This window comes from Ischnura elegans, chromosome 10, assembly GCF_921293095.1.
Source record: "Ischnura elegans chromosome 10, ioIscEleg1.1, whole genome shotgun sequence".
Taxonomy (NCBI): Eukaryota; Metazoa; Arthropoda; class Insecta; order Odonata; family Coenagrionidae; genus Ischnura; species Ischnura elegans.
In genome coordinates this window covers 67,912,438-67,928,141 of record NC_060255.1, presented here as the reverse complement: position 1 = coordinate 67,928,141, position 15,704 = coordinate 67,912,438, and the positions used below count along the sequence as shown (strand labels likewise).

The window sequence follows — 15,704 nt, the reverse complement described above, 5'->3', positions numbered from 1 at the left end:
CCGACGGCGAGTTCGCTTCAACGCGTGGGGGGAAACAGAGAAACGCCTTTTCAAATCGGTACGGATACTTCACCTCGCATTCTTCTCAAACACGCTCGACGTCAACTAATTACTCCGATGCATCCATTCTCAGGGTTGAGGGGGAGGGGAGGGGTCGAGAAAGGGCTCTGAGGGGGTGGGGGAGACCCTATTGTTGCACGTCGCCATCTCAGCATCCTGGGATCCCGGATATAACACGTCGCGGGAATGATGTCGCCTCAGCACGGCAGACACTCAAGGGGCGAAAGACAGAAGCGAAGTAGTGCCAAGGGTCAGGAGGAAGGGAAATCACTGCGAGGAAAATGCACTTTACAGAACAGCTTCCTTCCTCCCTGGAAATCGCCTTTAACCTGTTAAAAAGGAAGCCATTGTGCGGGTAGAGATTGAAGCCGAATAATACCAAGAAGTATAGCACAATAAAAAACAGGGCTCCGCTAACAACCCAGACAACTAAGAGCACTGTGGAGAGAAAAGCGTTCGACTTTTTTCAGCGCCATTTTGAAAATTTCGAGGAGATACCAGTGCCACGAGGTTCGTGGAAGTCTCGAGGAAATGAGGATAAAATACTTCGGACTCGGAATTTTTCAGCGATGTAGAAAGGGTACTTCGATAATTTAACCTGGAATCACATAATTCTACACGAGAGGCACCAGGGCGAAAGTAATAAAACTTTGAATTTCGCTGATTTTCCCACACAGAATACGTACTACGCATTTCCCGAAATTTATTAATTAGCTAGTCGATGAAATTCTAAAAATGTTTCGATTCAAACTATTTTTTAAAGAAAAGGCACCGTTTTCCAGTTATTCATTATGACCCCGGTATGTTTCCAACTCACTGACAGCGAAATATTAGTTCCATATTAGAATAGTCTTGCCCACCCTGTGATGAGGCCAGAAAACGACTTCGTAGGATTTGAATGAGTAAAACATTCTATTATAATCATTACAATAAAAACGAGCTTAAAAATTAGGGCGATATCACATTATAGAAATAAAATATTCAAAAAGAGTCATAAAAATTTCCCACAATAGTTTTTTTATTAAAAATCCCTACTTTTTCTCGATCAAACCTCAATTTAATTCTATCTCAATCGAAATTATCATTGATACCACTTTGGGTCTACCAGACAGAATACCTGGCTACTTAAAAAAGGCCCTGGGATTGAAATTCTTTGCACACCAGCAGTATCATCGCGGTGAAATTTGCAGGTCGGTAGGTTTGTCTGGGTCGAGCTCTACTCCCATATATTGCAGCCTTCCATCCAGCCTTAAGGTTAAATCTTGATGGATCAGTGTAGGTAAAAATTACTGAGAAAAAATAACTGGGCTCAATTGCAACTTTGAGCAAAAAGTAATGAATTACGAGTGCAAATTACTGACTTTTAAATAGTAATCAGTAAAACTGCAATTAAAATTTCTTCTTGTAAGATTGTCCATTCTGGACACCACCACACTTTCGTTCATTGGAGTAAAAATATGGAACAATTGAATCAGATAAATCGCTAAATTTGCTATCTCACTTGCGATCACGCAATTTTAACTGCTGTAACAACACATCGGAGGTCATATTTTGAACCCATCATCAGCAGGCTACAGCACAAGAGTGGCTGATCCTAAACTAGTAAAGTATGGTACTCAGGGACTCGAATGATTAGAAGGCCAAGGTAAATCAGTGAAATCAATAAAATAATCGTCGATTACGAGCAAGTAACGATTACAATGATAGTAACGATTCCTCTTTCACCATAGAAAGTAAATTAAAAATAAAATTAGATTACGAAAAAAGTAATCGTTACTAGTACAAACTACTGCAAAAGTAATCGTTACAAGTAATCTGAGTGCTTTTACTCGTTCAGTTACCAACACTGCGATGGATAAACCACATAACACGTAATATTCCCGCCCGCTGCGCTGACTAAGCAGTTGAGCCGAAAAATAATAATATCTGAGAAATACCTACAATGATTACATCTCCAAAAATATGAGGTTTTAATAATAAAATCCCATATGTAACGTTCAATCGAGTCAATAAAATAACTTATGATGATTAGAAACAGATACCTACAGCGAAATAATTTTGCCCGTGAATCCTTCTTCTAGCCACATTATCCTAATGATTAGGCAACAATACCGACATACCCGTTCCTGAGCGACCCACGACTGTCATCATAGTCCTCGTATTCGTTTTCATTGTAGTCCTCACCGCTCCGCACTCCACCGCCAAGAGAATTTGAGGCGACAGCGTCGTCACCCACCGCGAGAACTGAAACAGAGAAAAATGGGGATGTTAATTTTCTCCTTAAATTAACATATCATTTGGTGCACACATAGTATTATCTATTCACAATTTTCTTAAAATCCGCACCTCAATGAATGAAAAATAAGTATTGCAAAAATTTTAATCTCCCCCACAATTTACGTGGTCACAATGGTTACGTCAAAATGCTTTTATTTAATACTTAGCTTTTGTATATCACGAATTAGATAGGCCTGGACACAAAATGCGACACCAACTAGACAAAAAACAGTAATTTATATCAATTACAACACATAAAAGGAAAATATTTGCGTCAATTAAAAAATGTAGGCATAAAAATCCGGACTAAGTTTGAGAACGATGGCTTTCATACATCGTTGAATTGCTTGGAAAACATGTCTGTACTTCCACAACCATATACATATGGCCTATAAGTTTATATTTGGCACATTTAACAAGAAAAATAAACAGAATGATGATTTTCACCTCAGTGGATATATGTTCTGAGTGAGTTCAAAGTATGAGTCGGTACATATTTGACTTATTGCTACGTTAAATTACTTCATCGTAATGCAGATGGTTGCGATTTCCACCGCTTGAAGTGGTAAAAACACTTAACAGGCAGTAGTTTAATATAGCAATTAATTTTCATATCAAAGAATTTTTCGTGCAAATTAGGTGTTTCAAGTCAAAATCATATATTTTTCTCTATTCATCGCCAACTGAATACACTCTTGGTAACCACCTGGTATTTCTTTCATCATTATAATAATGGCTAGGATTTAATGAACTGAACAGTAAGAAATAGATTAATTTTTATATCTATTAGCCTAATAGTATGTCCTGTTGATTATAGAAAAAAACAATCAAAGCATGCGTTAAGGAGAAGTTATAAAAAACATGGGGTATAAAAAAGAGCTTTATTCAGCGATGAAACAATCGGTCTGCAAAAACTTTCACATATTTGTGAATTATAAACTCTATGAGGAGACTTTTTGGCATCAAAATCAGTCACATACGTGGGTGTGATCTTTATTGATCACTGGTCGCACAGTGGGTGGGTGAGGGGGGGAAGAGGCAGCAGTGGTGTAGATCGTCAAGGGGAAAATAATATTGATAGAACTAATATAGAGGCGTAACTAAGACTTCACTTTGGGCAAGATGGATCAGATTGGGTAGCATACCAAACTGGGAAATAAAACACGAAATTAAGCATTATAATGAGTTACCAAATACATAAACCTACTATAATTCGTTAATATGCAAATAAACTACTAATTTGAACAAAGTAGAGAGGCGAAATAAAAAGCAAAACACTTTTTTTGTATTTCAAACAAGTAGGATTGCTGTGACACGAAGGTTTTTTTATTTATAGTTTTGTGGAGAGGGCTTCAACACCCTCATACCTCCTACAGTTACTCCACTGCACTCTTCATATATCTTCAATTAAAAATCGATTGGTTTTCCAAATACATGACCAACATAAATCCTTTCTCAAAATCATTCAACAATAGAAAATTCCACTGCTCACAACAAGAAAACAGTTCAAGCGAAGTCTCATGGAATTTATCGAAAGTAAACCATACATCACCCTATAAGGTAGATTTACAGCACTTTATCGTATGGTAAAATATATCGAAGTATCACTGACTGAGCATAAAAACTCTTCAGAGCCATGATTATCGTGAAAATGATTCAATGGTTCTTTTGAAGGATACTTCTGGCAAACTATGTGTCCTTCTGAGATCTAAATTGCTCCTAAAACTAAATAAAACCACCACACATGACTAAAATGTAATAAATTAATAAATTCATTCAATTTACGATTTAAACCAAACCAGAGATAAAGTTAACGGAGACTTATCAACAGCCTCACTGAAAAATAAAATGGATATTAGTCTATTTTATTCCATCAAACACCTTTTATGGGTCATAATTGCTAAGTAATTGGACCTCTATATGGCCAGGACTTCATAATCTGAGAGTGAGACATTGACCCACCATCATATCGCAATACCCATGCTTTTAGAGATTTTTTATGCATTCAAAATTAATAACTTTAACTGATCAAATGAAAAGAAAACAAATTAACAATTTTCACTTAGATTATCATATACCTATATAAACAGATAAGATCCTGAACACACTTTACTACTGGGGTAATTCATTGGTTCCAGCATCAGCTAAGACCGATGACGTCAAACTGAATGCATTTTTACTTGAGGATCCCACTAATAATATGTTTTTCACTGCTTTCAGCCATCTTTTCTTCTGGTTGCGCTGGCAAATCACGACTCGTGAGGCAAGTAACACTAGTAACACTGGCCTAGGCCTAGTTCCTCATAATGATGCTGGGACCATCATTTTTTCCATTTGACGCATCTAAGTCTTACGTGACCGAAGCATTTTCATATAAAAAAATAAGCCATTTATTTATAAACTGCAGTAAATATGGAGCACCAGAGAAGGACCCGCTGTATAGACCTTGTCATAAAAGACAGTGATACCGCGAGAAATATTGGAGGGGAAAAATAGAAGGAAAAGACTCTGATGAAGGCGAAGAGATACCGTATTTTCTTATGTAACACGCGCACTAATTTTTCCTTTTCACCGAAAATGGGGTGCGTATAATACTCGACGATGCGCGGGTCTCCCGAATATCTACATTTTAAATAGTATCTACAGGAAGGACACCTAACGGTGATGCAATATACAAGGTCTGGCCGAATGATTTAATCATTATCATCATGAAACATTATCATCGTTTTTTTAATCATCCCCTTCCGGTTGGGGAGTTCAGAGGTGGGTCCACCCGCCACAGTTGTATTCTTCGCAGTTTATTTCGTCTTACGTAGTGCCCATGAATGTTTCTGGGAGTAGTGACTACCGAATCAAAAGCAAGTTCGTTGTTTCTATGGGAGGAAAATAATACTGTTCCATTGCATTAATGTAAATGCTGTCGTTTTTTCATTAAAAAATACAAGTTGCTGTTTGCCAATTTTTTTTCGTAATTATTGTTTTTTTATTCATTGCCCGAAAAAAAGGTGCGCGTCTTACACGAGTGGGCGTGGAAAATGATGATTTACGGTAATTAAAGACATGGGGTCGATAATTAAGTACTCAAGGAAGAGGAACATCACGGAACTGAAGGAACTAGCTAGGGAAAGGGAGAAACGGAGGGGTAAAACAATATATCGATGGCTAACATAAGTTCTAACAACACGTATCTCAATATTTGACCGGTCTGAATTAATACTGCTAATAATGTTAATAATAAATAAAAATCAAGCAAAAAACAACTTTGTTTGCAAATGTATGCTCCTTTTTCATTTTTATGTATTTTTGGTTTTTAATTTCAATTAAAATTATATACAATTAAAGAAATCAACCGTTTTTTTGCTCCCCTGAAAAGTTGCTTGCTATTTTTGGGATGGGTGTTGTTAGAACTTGGCCATCGATACACGAATGAAAATTTTGATTTACTTTCGAAGGGAAGGGGCTTTCACAAAGAACCAAAATCACAATTAAAATTCGGAGGATGGAAGGGAAAGATAAGTGATGGCGAAAAAAAGTCTCCTCATTCAGCCACGTCCCGTAACACTAAAATGAAAAAATTAAAAATTTGCGATCCCCTTTTGACGAGTAGGTGATATTATTGGAGTTTTAGCCTATTAAATCGTGAAAGACACCCGATCCTTGACAGAAACTATCCTCCATACCCCTAAACTATCTTGAAAATCATCAGTATTTTATCTTTTTCCTTCCTATGTGTCTCTGTTTGCGCACCGTAAAGCGCTACACTCACGATTAAACTCTTCACTTTTCTTTTGACACCTACATAACGATTCTCTCATCAGCTCTTTCCTGTTCTTTTCAAACGCAATTCTCTCCTTTATTTCCTTTCCGCCGTAACCGTTTCCCTCTATTTTATAACGTTTTTATAAACTCGCTTTGTTGTTTGTCATCTTGTCCGAGTCAAATCTTGCAAATCAATTTTAACCTACTTTCCGACTACCTATTGGGCTGAAATTTTCAGGATAACTCTGAATCAAATGAACAATGCAATATTCTAACACTATTATTATGATTTTAAACTCTATCTCAATTTTTATTGAGAATCTAAAATTAAATGTGGAGATTAGTTCAAAAGATGGCAACCTAAATCCGATGGCGGCGCTGCGATCATTTAAAGGAAAGAGAATGATAGTCATTACAAAAAATTCGTTTAGATAACGTCAATTAAAATTTAATTAGCTGTACATAATCTGAGATTGCATGCGAGATGGAGTGGAACCGGAACATAATGAAGAAGCAGGAGCAATTTCTACAATTTTAAATTTATCGGTACTACCGGTTTCGCTTTACAGCATCATCAGGTAACGGTGAGAATATGTATATTGGGTGATGCGGATGTACCTGATGATGCTGTAAAGCGAGACGGGTAGTACCAAAAAATTTTAAATTATGGAAATTGCTCCTGCTTCTTCATTATTATTTAATTAGCTGTGGTTAACTGTTTTTCGTAGTTTCATTATATCATCATGTTAAGTATAAATTGAGTTTTATGGTGGAACGCAAGCCCAACGTTTTCCGTTTATTGTGAAGCAATTTAAATAGACACTGTCAAGCTCATTGAAAATAAAATTTTCTTAGTTCGCGATGAAAACGTTATTTTTTATAAAAATTCATTTTATTCCGTATCATTTCCTTCAAATCTAAAGAAAGTATCAAAATCTCTACGGGAGATGCCGCATGATCCTTGCGGATGAGAAACAGCGCTTTCGGTATCTTCCCCAGCAGTCTGCACCCGCATCCAATTCGGCGGCGCGGCGCCCTAGCCATGGGGACCCACGCAGGCGCCGCCTCGTGCCAAGAAGAGGCGAGAGGAGAGGGACATAGGAAGGATATGAATGGGAGGAAGGACAGGCGCCGTCGCCGCCGCAGTGAGAGACAGTGAATGGGCGAATGTACATCCCACCCCTCATTCTGTAGTTCCGCGCGGAATGTAGGAGGAGGGGGAGGAGAAAGTCGGAGGGCGCCACGCGTTACGACGAAAAGCGGAGCGCCGTGCCAAACGGACGCCACGGGAACTAACGAGGAAGGGGTGGGGTGGGGTGGGTAAAGGGGAATTTCTCCCCCATCAACCTCCCTCGCCCGATTCGTGCGCCACGCAGTGGAAGGCGTGAGAATATGTATATCGGGTGATGCGGACGGAGCCCACCGCGAGTGAAAGACTGAGAGATAAGATATAGGCAGATCCCGAGATTAAAGTTGGTGTACGGCAGAAATCGCATGTGCCGCTACAATGCTAAAATGACAACGCGCCTCTTCGAGAGAAGTGCCTTCGGTTGGTTGCTAGAAGGAAGAGACGACAGCCAGGGTCCGTTGTGAATGGTTGGCAGGTCATCTGCAGGATTTACTGGAAAGGGCAGAGAAAAACCCAGCGTCGGCATTGGTCCACAAAAGGTGCCAAGAGGACAACGGTTTAAAGCTCCACGCGGAAAGATAGCAGTCACTTACAGTTCATCAACACATTACCCATGTGGAGACGTGGATTTGACGAAAAACTATGGAACCACGGAGAATCGAACCTTAGCTATCTGATTAGGAAGCCCATAATACAACCAGCACATAAACTCAAGCACCTCATAGGGAGCAGTGCCTCTGTTTGGTAGCTACAACGAGAAGATGACAGCTGAGGTCATTTGGGAGAGTAGGTACATGTAGGGTGACCCCAAATGTTTTTCTGGGAAGAGCAGAGAAAAACCCGGTGCTTCTAAAAGTTGCTAAAAAAATTTAAAAGTATTTTAAATTTCCATGCGGAAAGGTAGCGTTAACAGCAGTGTAAACAACACACCATCCAAGTAAGAGCAGGTATTGCAAAAAAACTACGGCACAACCAAGATTTGAACGGTGATCTTCTCGCCAGAAAGCAAACACTCGGTCCACCACACCCACACGCTGTGATTCTTCAAGAAGATTTCTTTCGGGATGTGGCATCAGAGCAGTTTGTGGTGAGACGATTTATCTCCGGGAATCGAGGATTATTTTTCTTTCACTGGAGGGATATATTTGCCCGTCGCCGCGAGCGTGTGCCCGACTGGAACACTGTTTGAGAGTCTGGAGGCAGAGAGACAGAGGGGGTGCGGTCAAGGGACCGATTCGTGGATGCTACGGCAGCAGTTGGCCCGTATCACTTCGGGAGGAGCGGGTGTGATTGCCCCAACGAATTCGGCTGCAGTTGAGCTTCGGGCGGGCTCGCGTGTCGGCCATAAGAGCGGTACCACGGAGGAGTAGAGCGTGTGGCATACAGTGATCGCTTGATTTTCCTGGTAGCTCCGTACATCGAGTCTTCGCTTTGTCACCAGGGGTTCAGTGTAAGTGGATTAAATATTCCTGGAATCTGAGTTAAAACAAATCCTTAACTTTCGCAGTCTGTCTCATAGCTAAGCTCATAGCTATATATTGTTTCGGCTGAAAATTAAAATTTATCTAGCAGCAGTTAGTACGCTCAAAATACCTTCTCAAATCGTATCTGATTCATCATCTTTTTAAAAAAAAACTCATCTTAGTGTCACGAACTTTCAACGAAGCTATACTCATAATTTATCGCAGCCGCTGCATCTCAAATAAATTATTACGCGTAAGTAATGATTAAAATGGGGTGGGATTGCTCTTCAGCGAAAAAATTATGTTTGTTTAGGTAAGACATTCATCTTTATTTATTATACATAGTAGAGAAATAAAAACCAAGTTTTCCTACAAACAGTGGATTACCCTTGCATCGTCCATCTAGAGTGTCACTTACGGTTTGTTTATATTGAGGATATTAGCAGATGTATCTGATTGTTTATTTAACACACTATAAAAAACAGTGAGGGGCTACTTCTCTGAGAATATTGACGCATCCTTGGGGAATGAACGATTGTTTATGCGACCTATCGCAAGAAAATAAACTAAGGAGAGGCTTACAACCGGCATAGAACCCGTTTTTACCGAGTGTACACGAACCTTTCACTAGCCGTTAGCCCAGAAAATCAAGTATCGGCTGTATGCGTCAAGATATTTACGCAGTGGAGGGGTGCGGAAAGGAGTTATACTGCAGAGGCGCCGACGGCTGGACGTCACGCAGAGTGCTACTGCCGGCAGAGCCAGTGGCCGGCAGCAAAGGGGTGCGTGAAGTGACGACTTGGAAGACGGAAGCAAGGCCTCGGTCAGCCCACACCACAGCGGCCGACTACCTTCCGCGCCCCTAGCCCACGAGGTTGCGGCCCAGGCGGGTGTGGAGGACTGGCAGGGCTATCTTGAGGCACGCACGCAGGTAAAGTTGCTCGCTATATCGAAACCGCTGTCGATGGTGTAGTAAATGATCATGCACTCATTAATATATAAATCAAAGACTGCCTTCCAGGAATCAATTGAACTTGATTGCAGATGGTAAATGATCATCTATTGGATATCCAGACTTAACAGATGGCTAGGTCGATGGTATTTGCATTAATACTGGTTGTAAACTAGACTTTAGAGTTTTAGGACAAATTTATAAGTGATTGCATATCGACAACCGATTCACCTTCGAAAATCGGCAGACCATCGACAGTCGATTAACTATAGTCCATCGGAATAAAGAAATCAATTAATACAAACTATTGTCGATTGTTTAGACAGTGAGGGGCTACTTCCCTGAGAATATTGACGCATCCTTGAGGGATTAACGATTGTTTATGCGACCTATCGCAAGAAAATAAACTAAGGAGAGGCTTACAACCGGCATAGAACCCGTTTTTACCGAGTGTACACGAACCTTTCACTAGCCGTTCAATCGAAATCGATGGCAGACAATGACTGCCTCACCAAAAAAGTTGATGCTGCAACACCTGCTGGCGGTCAACCCATGACCGATGGTCAATTGGTTTTCGCTGACGATGGACAATGACTATAGGATAGCCACAGGATAACCAGGTCTAACCTATCACCAAGTCCATGGCTTTCCAATTGAGATTTCTTGAAGAATTTACAATTAATTAACCATCGAAAGCCGATTTACTACGGATGGGCTATCAGTCACTATGGCTTCTGAGGCCTATAATTAATCTATGAGGTTAAATTGTGATTATGGGTGCTGAATAGTCAAATACAAACTAAATCGATGAGGGAATATGGTAAATGATTATCGATATTATCAGCCATTAGTGTGTGTCGCCGGGGACCAGTCACTGTTTGTTTTTCGTGAATATCAATCATGTGATTCACGATGTATACATCGGTCTATAAATAACAGATTTCTCTCTTTCCGAACCTTTTCGTTCTCCCATTTCTCTGTATCCTTGAGGACTCGCGGCACTCCGCAGTATCCCCAGATCAGTCTAATGCAATGGGTGTTCGAACAACTTATATACGAGTAACTGCTTCGCCGGCCAGGTGGGATGGAGGGGAACCCTCGGCTGCGCCACGTTGAAAGTAGAGCCTGAGGACACCCGCGAGACATATTTTGTCTTTTGCAAAAATTGTCGTCCGTTGATTAAATGTTTGAATATGTATATCTATATTTATATGTGATACTTCATTCATTCACACGGCGCCTTAAGCGCAAACATACATATAAATTCAGAGGTAAGGAAAGAAAGGGATAGGAACGTATAATGGAAAAAGGACGAGGACAACGGTGCTGTGGTAGATGGAAAAAAGCCAGAAATCAGAGGGTAAAATGTGACCAATTTATGGGCTAAAACAATGGACCACACGTCATGAGTTATTGCCGCCTGCTTTCAAATCAAACTCATTCCAGGGCGGTACACTACACCATCCACCAAGGTTCGGAGGTCCGTGACTCACCAGCTACAATCAAGTACCAATCAATCAATCCACAATCAATTTGTCATCGATGTAGAAGTTCACCAACATCGATGGTTTCGATTGATCGACCAAACGACTTCGTTCAGTCCTAGCACTTACGAGTCATGTGAAATAGTACTTAAACATCTAACAATAAGTTTTTCAGTCCAACAGAAAGTAGCATCTTTACAAAGCGCAATTCTCAAATACCCTATTTAAATTACTATGGTATTTCCGTCTTAATAAGGATATGTACAACCAATGAAACGAAGGTAGTACTTTGAAATAATAAATGGTAGATGATAAAGCGTGGTTATACAGAAATGATGGGTTGCCGGGGCTTGTGAGTTCCAAGACGTTAAGGCCGTACACAAATGGAACTACGGTATTCACTTTGAACATTTAAGCCAGTGAGAGTTACCTGATGGCTCGCAAGAAGAAATACGAGGAACCCTGATGCAAGCCTGTTGCATCCAACCAATGGCTGCTGAGAAAAAAGATCGGATGCTTTCCCAGCGTATGCTGGTAGTGAAGGCTATTCGAGTTCTCCACCGGGTTATCTCCTTCATGGCTGCCGACGTTTCGGAGAACGACTCGTACCCCGAAACGTCTCAGCCATGAAGGAGATTACCCGGTGGAGAACTCGAATAGCCTTCACTACCAATGGCTGCTGAGTTCCCTTACTTGCGCTCCTTCGCCATCAGTGCTGTTTTGAAATTTAGGGTCTTCTTTTCTTTGCCGAAGCATTTTGTTTAGCTGCGGCCGTCGACAATTTCCTGTCTCATGTGGAAACCTGCATTCTCATCCCACAACTTCTCACTCGGCCCTCCTCCTGCTCGTCAACGGATAACTCCTGCCGGCTCGACTGTGTATCAGATAAAGTGATGAAATCATTGTTTGCTTATTAACCAGCTTGAGGCCGATCTTTTGAAACGAGATTCTCCCTCAGTCGATGCAAGAGAGACCACGAGATCATGCGAAGAAAAAAATTACTGTTTATTTTCACTGCCTAACGACACTGGCAATACGTAAATAGGGAAAGAATTCACTTATATACTGAATAGTACGCCAAGTAGACAAAATTCTCAGCAGCAAAGGATGTTGAAGAAACAGATCCATTTTTCCGAAAATCAGACCGATTGCAACTATCTACAAAGAACATTTTTCAACGTGTACCAAACATTTACGCAGCCAACATAGCCAACGCCTAGATTTTAGCAAAAGCAATTGATAAAAAAAGTCGATAAAGACTGAATCACATGATCATTTTTTTTTCGTGGCGAAAAGTGATCACTCGAGCTATCGCTTTTCGCGACTGGAAAAGTGATCGCTCTAGTGATCATTTTTCTGAATCACACCGTCCTTCCAGCCGTCGCTTTTCGCATTATTTCTGATATCACAGCTCGTTGTCATAGGACCCGCATCACGAAAATATGTAGCGTGCTTATGTTTACTTATGTCATGTCGTTCCCACGATTGTCAAACATTGCGCTGCAATCGCTCCATACGGGCATGCGTTCTGATTGGCTGATATGGGGTTTCAGTGACAATTTCAGCGACAGAAAAATGGACCAGAGGAGTGATAAAAAAGTGATGGGAATCTTCATCATTGGAGTGATCGCGAAAAACAATTGCCGTCGACGATCATTTGCGAGTGATCACTCGAGTGATCGCTGGAGTTATCACTCGAAAATGACGAAAGAAATGATTGTGGAATTCAGGCTCAAGAAAGAACATGAAGGGTGATAAATACTTCACAGTATCTGGACCACATCCTTAACGAAAGAAAACACAAAAGATATCTGCGAAGGATATAGTTAAAGGAGTGCAGTTACCTCGAAAACAATTCACATAATTGTTACATTAACGATTAAATATTTGAATAATTTACGTTGGAAAAACGAGAAAAACCTGACCTTCATTAACCTTTGTGATACACGTCTTTGTATCAACCCAACCATTGTAATGATGGCAGGTGGGACTACAAATATAGCGAGGGTAACAGAAATAACTTCCAAAGCCATGAGAATAGCATTCTGCTGGAACAAAGTCAATGGCAAGCCACCTACTGATCATCCGTCATGTGCGGTATAAACGTTCAGGGTTCTCATTGCGGAGCTAATAAAGGAAGAGCTATTATATTGCCCCTTATTCTCGTAACAACCAGGGGTGATTACGAAACTCATATGGGAGGCGTAATGAAGAGCAGGGTCGACATATTAGCGATCTATATTAAGAATAGCTAAAGAGGACATCTCGTAATAACAGAACCCTTAACGACGAACAGTGCATTCGAAGGAGAACATGTTATTAAGGATTGGAGGAGAAGAAATAGACGTACGTGGAAAGATTAGCTAAGAAGAGAAGATAGTGGAGAACGGCGTCAAACCAATCTTCGGATTGTTTACTTAAGATGATGATAATCTGAACTCTCGCGAGACATACCACAGTAAACAGATGGCATTTAATCACGGCAGTGATGGAGATTGTGCTTAGCTCTACCTCAGTTATTAAAGCTGGAATAATATTTCGCATTTCTACATCATTTAAGCATCTAAAGCACTAGGAAGCAAAGGAGAATTTCACAGCAGTAGTTCACGGAAAGAACTGTTACAAATTTCTATTGTTGTCATTGATTCGCTTGTACTTTTAGATTTAGAAGAATTTTCTAGAAGGCAGGTATGGGATTTTTAAAACTCCTCATCCCTTTCTAATGAAAATCATTTCCTTGCTCATTACCAGCATACTCGTCATTTGTAATCATTCTGTACGAGGGTAGGAGATTACTCAGAACCGAGATGGGAGCTATGAATCAAGAAAGGCACGGTCGACATTAATTCGTGGTGGCCCATCATAAAAAGAACCATAACCTTCCATTATAGCCGAGAAGTCTCGCACAGCCGCTTTCTGCTATTCCTGTTTGAGTATGTTTGCCGTACGCTTCTCGCTTTAAGTGCTACGCATCAATTTTCATGGAAACACTCGTGAAATCGCGTTGGAGAATATAAAGTGCAAGTAACAACGTTTAAGAAACATGTGTAACAATTCAAGTTTGTTTACACCCGCTTATTCCTGTACGCAAGCAATGAATGGATATTCATGGAACTCTTAGGAACATTTTATTAGGCCAATACACACCGAAGATAAACCCGTTTCACAGTTACTAAGTGTCGTCATACTTCCTTAACATGTCGAAAGAATTTTCTAAATCCTGTTGTTTATTCCTCACACCAGTGTGGAAAAGCAGAATAGCAATAAAATTATCAAATGTACATTTCTATGTCTATACTTAATTAATAGCCCAAGCCCAGGTCACGTGAAAGACTTTATAATTTTATAGAATTCTTTATTGCATAAATAAGGAGTACAAGTAAGCGCAAATTTCCGCCTTCTACGGGTCACACTGGACAACAGCACTGACAGTAAAACATCACATTTTCAGAGTAGGGGGTCAGACATTTGATTTCCTTGGGCCACGTCGCACTCGAGGATTTTCGAGTGGATTTGTGCGAAGGTTTCACCCGAGATATGAACCAGAGACTCTTCGATAAGTAGCGAAAATAATAGACACCTACATCTACATAACACCCTGCGAGTCACCTTTAGGATGTTTGGCAGGGGGTGATCAATCACCAGCATGCAGCATGCAATTGGATTCCCACATGTACACCACACGGTCCAAAAACGTTACCCATACTAACAAATTATACTACCACATGCTGTAAGAAACAATAATAAAATTCAGAAACATGCATTAAGGTATGCATAAGTTAGTAGGCTACACTACAAATCATCTAATCTATTTTTGAGTTCCATCGCTGCCGTTATAATCTCTTATTGATCGTGGAAAAAAAGACATTCTGAATCTGTCTGTCCTACAGGGTATCTCTCTTATTTTATTAATATGATCTGATCTTCCGTAGTATGTTGGCGTTCGTAAGATATGGCTAACTTCTTCAGAAAAGACACTGCCCTTGAATTTATCTAAAAGGCTTAGTCAATTTTTCAGTCTACGGTCTGACAGAGATTCCCATCCGAGTTTATCTAAGAGGTCAGTTACACAAACAAGACTATCGTAACGACTTCACACGTACCTGGCAGCTCTTTTTTGCACGCGTTCCAACTCTGTTTTTATGCCTATTTCTTCTATTTACGATTTGCTTGACCTGTTATTTCCCGAATATGTTTATTCCACTATACATCATAATTGAGTCAACTCCTTGATATTTCACGGATTCAACAGTCTCTAATTCTAGACAAGGGAGATAGCTTTCTTTGGTCACAACCAATTTCGCAAAAATAAAACTCAATACGCCATTCGATCTCTTTTACACAACGATCAAACTTTTTTCGTTTCCTAACTTTCTCCACAAACCACACCCGCATATATACTTAATTAGTAAATTACAAGTATCTGCACAAAAATGCCCTTCATTTTTTATGCAGTCTCTTTATTTCGAAAACGATTGTAATTGCAGATATATGCCCCGAGTTCTACAACGACTAAGTTATTTACAATCAACGCCAAACACGTGACTCGCACTCTGCTTAATGGGATCACTCCACTCGTA

General features: G+C 40.2%; 2 protein-coding genes across 3 annotated transcripts in view; one reads left to right on the top strand and one right to left on the bottom strand.

Annotated features, from left to right (window-relative positions):
* The window catches only part of LOC124166514 (tyrosine-protein kinase transmembrane receptor Ror), a 122,033-nt gene that overhangs the window by 34,195 nt on the left and 72,134 nt on the right, over positions 1-15,704 (bottom strand). The window contains exon 2 of the mRNA XM_046544057.1: positions 2,181-2,304. Coding sequence (XP_046400013.1) covers positions 2,181-2,304 — 124 coding nt within the window. The remainder of the gene's footprint in view (positions 1-2,180; positions 2,305-15,704) is intronic.
* Positions 7,425-15,704, top strand: part of LOC124166516 (C-Jun-amino-terminal kinase-interacting protein 2-like) — a 32,457-nt gene continuing 24,177 nt past the window's right edge. The window contains exon 1 of one of the 2 annotated variants that reach the window (XM_046544062.1): positions 7,425-8,675. The gene's annotated coding sequence lies outside the window, so the exon portion shown is untranslated. Of the gene's footprint in view, positions 9,620-15,704 lie in introns of both variants that reach the window. The other variant, XM_046544061.1, reaches the window with a different exon arrangement.